Here is a 6,764-nt window from a genome sequence, read left to right on the forward strand (position 1 = left end):
CCTGACCATCCGACAAGAGCCATTCTCCAGTTTGATCCGAAGGCTGCAGGCTGGAGACGACCACGAGGTAGACCCCGCACCCGATGGCTTGACGTCCTTGCGGGCGACCTCCAACAACATGGAGTTGCTATGGAGGATGCAGAGCAGCTGGCACAAGACCGTCAGCACTGGAAACAACTGGTTCATCTGGTCGGCTCAACGCACAGGGATGGGACGCCCCCCTACCCATCGCAGGAGCCAAAATAAAAAAATAATAATATATATATATATGAGCGTGTTATATGCTAAGTAACATATTATAGCCAGATATGATGGCACTACTACAACACGCATCACCATGATGAGTAGGTGAGTATCTCTTCAGCAAGCCAACATGCAAACTGCCGCAGATTCTCAAAGCACAACCATCTTCATTAAAACTTACCCGTGCAGATGCCACTCTTTCTCTTGTTGCGACCTTTGATCTTGAAATTCGCTGATGTTACATAAAATGCAGCGAATATCTGTTTCTTTCGTGGACGTGAACTAAATTTGCATATAGTGTCAGAATTGAAGATCGGATTTACATCCATTTTGCGGAGACACTTTTATGTGACCAAGTGTATAAATGGATCAATTTTAACCAATCAGATAGCTATCCGATTAGTAAAAATGGATGAATTGACCAGGTGTAAAAATCAGTGGACATTTTCAAAATACAATGGGCGTTTTTCAACAGCTTTACCTGACTTGCCAAAATCATGAAGGCCTACCCCTAAACCACAGATCAGATCAGGTAAATCCGTTGAAAATGTCCAATGTGGTTTGGTCCCGATTGAGGAACAGAAACTAGCAATCCACAGGATATATACTGTAGATGTTTTAGTTTGTAGTGTGTTTTCCTTGAATATAAAATGAATGAATGAATGAAGCATATGAATAATATCATATAAACTCAGCTAAGTAAAAGTCTAAATTCTAAAATGCTGAAAGAATGCCACAATATTGTCAGTTTATTATCTTTCTAGTTGAGGGTAATCTCAGTAATCTTTATCCTCAAAAGCTGTACACACAAAGAAATAAGTAGTGTTTTTATATTTTTTACCTCTTCTATAATAACTGAATTTTTGTTTTTAGGTGAACAATTACTTTAATTTACATGGGGCTTGAAATGTTGTGATCACATGTCCAGCTGAATACTGTTGTACTTACTCTTAGGACACTGGGATATAAGTGAAACGTTAAGTGAAATAACAAACGTTATTTCGGGAGGAGTGAACACATCTAATCTTTCAATTAACTGCAGTAGCATACAGTATAAGCAGCTGCTCACCTTGCTCTGGCATTAGCTGTTTTGGCATCCCTCCACCTCCCCAACTCCACAAACATAATTTAGGCATCTTGCTACCATACTCATCATCCAAGCATTAGTAGTCACACTGGAGGGTATATCTAAGCTCGAGTTGAAGCTGCTTCCTCGAGCCCCTCCACTGCGGACTGCAAGCCAAATACGCTTAACCTTATTAGCAGATTATATGGGAAAAGGAACTTGTGAAACAGCTGTAATAACATAGTGACAATGTTAACAGAAAATTGTTGCTTTGTGTGATGCTGCATTGAGACCACTAGATGTCAATATGAATCTAAAAATGACTGCCATCAAAATATGAACTAAACAAAACATTTTTGCACCTTTAATATTTTTCTAATTTCTTGATGAAATAAGTGAGCCAACTGACACTGTATCTCTAAAATGTTTCAGAAAATCTAAAAATCTAGTTTGATAAACTCCAGAGTTTGGTTATGTCAGATTTTCATTCTGTTTTGCGGTTATTACCTGTATTTTACCTGAATCATAATTTTGTCTCTCGTATTATGTTTAAACTGTAACAAATGACTGAAAACTGTAAATACCAAACATTTACTGGCAGCTTTAGCACCTGTTAATGCCTACAGAAGCACAAAATGCCATGTCACACTGATTAAACATGTATGTTCGAAATTATAACCATATTTTTTTCCAGCAATGCAGTCTGTTACACAAAACCAAGATAGAGAGGGCAGTGTCAACAAAAACAAATGCCCCATGTGCACAAACATAGAGTGAGTGAGATGATGAGAGAATTATAGATTTTAGGGTATCGAGCACATTTATGTAAAATTTAGACAAAATAAGATATTATCTGTTTATCTATTGATTTTATACTTTATCCTATATTTCTGTAACTCTCTACTAAACAGTATTTGAGTAAGAATGACTACAAAGGTAAAATGCTATTTATATGTACTGTATATCACAATTTTATTACAAAAATTATATCTTTATCATCGTTCAGTAGTGCCATGCTTTTAGCATATATCAATACAGTAAAAAACCCAACCCAAAACAATAGGAGAAGCAGATATCAGCATTGATGTTGCAGCATTTGATAAATCATGCTGTTACTGTACAAATGACATTCCTAGAACAGAGTAAAACACACCAGAGCCTTAACAATTGCTGTTGAAGACGCTTCATAAAAACAGTAATTCATCAATAAAAGCAAAATGTTATTGCGTAACACAATGAGTAAGCAAACTAAAAATGTGTGCTGAACTGATACATCAGTTCAAGGCACTCAGGCTGTAAGCATGTTGGCAACTAAACGACATTCTTACAGAAACATCAGTGAGATCAATGGAATCAAATGCAGGAAGTGCCATCCTTTTAAACCATCTTTTTCCAAGTAAATAAATACAATTCTCGCATCTTATTTTCAAGTCCATCACAGTGCAAGATCCGGTGGGAATGGGGTACCAATATTAAATAAACCATAATTTAAAATGGTGACAATTTGTGAATGGGTTATCAGCAAAGTGTGATCATTAGAAAAAAAAAAAAAAAACCCACAAGAGTTATGTTCTGATGCACTGTTGCTTTACAGCCCAAAATGCTGCAAAGAGACAGTTCTTCAGTTGTTGGCCCCTTTAAAAAAACATTGCTAATGCTAAAAGTAACTTGAAGTAACACTGTCGCTTTGAGGTTTGCAAGACAACCAACAGGAAACTATTTTATCAAGACAAAAAAAAAAATATTCTAGTTTGCACAGAAATATTAAGTTATTCATAGAAACCCCAGGTTTATGCTTACCTTTGAATGTTTTATCAAGAACTGTTTTTTTTTTTTACAAACTGTATTTTTTTTTTTTTTTTTTTCACGAACGTCAAACTAAGGACAAGAAAGACAAAAACTAGAAACATGGATCTGGCCCCTTTGCAGTTCAGTTGAGTTGATGGCAGGGCTCAAAAGTCCATTTAGTGGCTCCACCGAACACATTGGTATTACTCTCTGACCATGATAACACATTGCCAGCTTGTGTTCTGTTGTTGCAGGTTGCCAGGTTGTAAATTTCGCCAGCTGTCAATTTTCTATCCCATATATTAAAGTTCGCCAGTTCACCTACAAAGGCTTGGGTTGCATCGAAACCTCCACCAAGTGTGTCCTGCAAGTACAAAAAACAACCAAATTCAATATTAGGTTGCTGAACAGCAGGCAAACCTGTTAAGTCTAAATAAGCATGATCGATAGAGTTATTACATTTTCTAATATTAACTGACATTTTCTACATAAATGAAGCCTAATAGGCATAATTTGGAGTCTTACCTGCTCCTGACCTAAGATCAGCACACCATTGGGTTTGATTGGGTGGTAGGGTGCCAGATTTTCTCCAGTTCCACGCAGAACACCTTCCTGAAATGCTTCCCATACTCCATCACGAGTCGTCCATGTTATGCAAATGTGATGCCATTTACCATCGTTGATAATGAAAGGTAATTTTGCAACCTGTAAAGTTATACTGTAGATTACTCAAATTGCACTTCTGTTTTAAGTGCTAAAAGACTTTTATCTAAGCAAACCAAGAGATACACATTGAGATATATCTCCTGTATAATACAGCCCCTAACAACCATGGTATGCATTATAGAATTGCATTATTGTTTCTGACACTGTACCTTATCATTTATGAGAATCTCCATTGGATTGTTCCCCCATTCTATGAGAACAAGCTCATTGGCTTGTCCAGGAACAGCATAGGAGAAGGGTGTTCCTACCCCGGGTGATGCATTGGATTTTATCCACAAGCAGAAAGAGAAGGCATACATTTCTGGTAGACTTTCTTTCACTTTGGCATACATGTAATTTGTTCTTAAGGGGAACGTTATCTGAAACTTGTCCAGTGGCCTGTTTCCTTTTGAACCTGCAGAGTAAAAAGTAATGTTAGGATTTAACACTTAATCTCTCTCTCTCTCTCTCTCTCTCTCTCTCTCTCTCTCTCTATTCCACAAGGACTTCTAAACAAAGGCTAGTGCCCAAATGCTTCTATTGCTTGTATCTACTGCTCTGATGCTTAAGTGACTTATAGCTGTTCTTAGACTATACATTACACTACTGTAAATTACTTGTTTTTATTTTACAATGAAACCCACTGTAAATTAAGTGGTTTTACTTTACTTTAATCAACTTTACTTTTAAAAATCAAACTAACAACTTAAAGGTAAACCAACCAAACTCATGCAATCAATCAATAATAAATAAATAAAAATATAATTTGCGTTCTTTCTTTTTAATTTGTGCAACTGGTGATTATTTAAAAACAATTTGTTTGACTCTCGCATGCTGCGCTGAGCTGGCTGCGCTTTGAGAAGCAAACTTTACGCTGATATTCAGAGAAGATCTACTAGCTTTGAGAATGACCAAATTATCCGTCATAATATTAGGCTACATCGCTGTTTATTAGCTCAAAATGCTAAGCAATGCAGCTCCCCCTCCCAAACCATCCTCTGCGCCATTACACGCCTGCATTGCTGTTTTACTGTAACTACCATACTTCTCAAACATAATTATTGTAGTAAATAGCCAGTTCAGATTTATTATTTGCCTCACAAATAAGTAAAATTTCTCAAGGAACGACATCTAATACCTTTCTCCAGGTCGTTAATTCTCTGATGTAAGGAGGTGAGAGTTGACTCCACTCGATTGCGCTGATCTGTGTCGTTCCTCTGCCCGGGTTTGCTCTCATCCACAGTAATGACCCGGGACAGCACCTGCTTCTCCATATCCTCGATCTTATTTTGAAGCAGATCTTTAAGGCTGTTCGCCTGGACAGAGACGTTGTTCCTGCTGTACTGCTACGGGAAAACATGAGATAGGAGGGTGCTTATTCAAACGAATACTTTAAAACGCAAACATGGGATACTTTTAAGAGACTATAAGCCAATTTCAGGCTTAGCGCAGCCTGCCGTGAACCAGTGACACATTGACTAAATCTGCTAGAGACCTCCACTCCAAATCTTTCGACCCCATTAAGATTACTCAATCTGGCTAAAAATATTTTAACTTAATGTAATTTATCGTGCATTGCATGAGTTTGTGTTTTTAAAGAAATGCGGGATATGACTATTAGGAAATGCACTAGATGGAGTCACACGTCTTAAGCTGAAAAGTCCAAATCATTACGTCATGTATACCTCCAAGTTTTCCAATCTTTGTTTAAGGGTGGCTAAAGTCTGCCCGAGTTGGGTTAGAGTATCTGTCGGGCCGCGGGACACGTCTCCCATCGTGTTTTTGCCCGGTTCTTTCCTACGACCTCCAGTCACGGGCTCCAGAACACTCTGACTCTCACAGCGGCTCAACTTGGAAGTTAGTTCCCTGATCGTCTCCTTTTGATTCATGATAGTTTCCTTCTGCTGTAGGACTGTCTCTCTTAACTGCATTACTGTGGTCTTCAGATCCTCCGCTGGCCCGCTGTTCTGCATTGTGGCTGCGCACATGTCCATATCCTTAGGCACGGACGTGCAGATGAACTGTGTCTGTCCGAAATCTTGCGAAGATCCCTCCAAATATGTAAGAGAAAGTAGAAAAAGTGTCCATGAGATTGTCTCCATTGCGGATTGTCTTCTTTGTCAGTGTTTGAAGTGAGAGTAACCTGTTGTTTCACCACCACTGAGCTGTCCGCTGACTCTATGCAGCGCGTGTGGGTTTATATAGGACAGCAGAGGCGCAGCGCAGATCCGCTGCAGCGCGCTCGCGCTCTCCAATCATGTCAAGTGTATTTCTTAAGGTGGAATTGAGAGATGGTAAATCATATGTCTTTTTGCCACAATGGTAAGTACGATGTGATGTATAGCAAACTATTCAGATTTAGGAAGTAGTTTTACTTGGACTGTTATTTAGAAATCTAGATACCGATATTGTGTTTATGACCAATCGATGCAGACTATTTTTATATTTCTGAAATGTATTGTATTTTATTTTAGTTATATTCTCAAAAGTATAGCCTATCTAAAGTGGGCTAATAGTTTCTTACCATCTGGTCATATTTAAAGGAGAGCATTGACTAATTAGTTAGGCCTTCTTGTTGCCTTTGTATTATAATGCCATTGGATACCACATATGTAGCTGTACAAACGCGATCTCATGCGAATACATGTATTTTTTATGAAAAGTGTAGTTCTATAGCCTACCACACGTATATTTACTTACGTTTTCATACACACTGAAACGTAATATTAACGTATTGACAGCACTACAACTTAAAATATTTACAGACTGCACTACGTAAATGATTTACATATGAACAACTTTACCGACGTACAACTTTGTATACGTAGGTGATTCCTATTTATGAATATTAAAATTGTGGCATTAATGTTTTGACTCTATTTTATTCAATTGTCATATCAATGACATGTGTAATTAAATGCAGTTTACTCATCTACTTAAGATGAGAAATAATAACATATTG

The 6,764-nt window shown here is 37.7% G+C and overlaps 1 protein-coding gene across 2 annotated transcripts; it reads right to left on the reverse strand.

The window, feature by feature from the left end:
- Positions 1–2,252: 2,252 nt before the first annotated feature.
- On the reverse strand, positions 2,253–6,037 carry LOC307166137 (neuronal pentraxin-1-like). Of its 2 annotated transcripts, none has more exons than XM_079884316.1 (5): positions 5,488–6,037; positions 4,941–5,148; positions 3,973–4,217; positions 3,623–3,802; positions 2,253–3,461 (listed from the first exon to the last, which is right to left on the reverse strand). In XM_079884316.1, exons 1-5 carry the CDS (start codon positions 5,902–5,904, stop codon positions 3,240–3,242), a joined length of 1,272 nt encoding a protein of 423 aa, XP_079740442.1. In that variant the 5' UTR covers positions 5,905–6,037; the 3' UTR covers positions 2,253–3,239. The 2 variants fall into 2 exon arrangements, with proteins under 2 accessions (XP_079740442.1, XP_079740441.1); XM_079884315.1 differs by having other exon boundaries at positions 4,941–5,145; positions 5,488–5,986.
- Between the last annotated feature and the right edge of the window lie 727 nt (positions 6,038–6,764).

Source organism: Squalius cephalus (genome assembly GCF_949319135.1).
Source record: "Squalius cephalus genome assembly, chromosome: 10".
NCBI classification, from domain to species: Eukaryota; Metazoa; Chordata; class Actinopteri; order Cypriniformes; family Leuciscidae; genus Squalius; species Squalius cephalus.

Excerpts from the sequence above, each read along its gene's own strand:
- LOC307166137 (XM_079884316.1), bottom strand. The coding sequence starts at position 5,904 with ATGGAGACAATCTCATGGACACTTTTTCTACTTTCTCTTACATATTTG. Across the intron at positions 5,149-5,487 it reads AAAGATTGGAAAACTTGGAG|CAGTACAGCAGGAACAACGT; the intron begins GTATACATGACG and ends GTTTTCCCGTAG. Across the intron at positions 3,803-3,972 it reads AGATTCTCATAAATGATAAG|GTTGCAAAATTACCTTTCAT; the intron begins GTACAGTGTCAG and ends ATAACTTTACAG.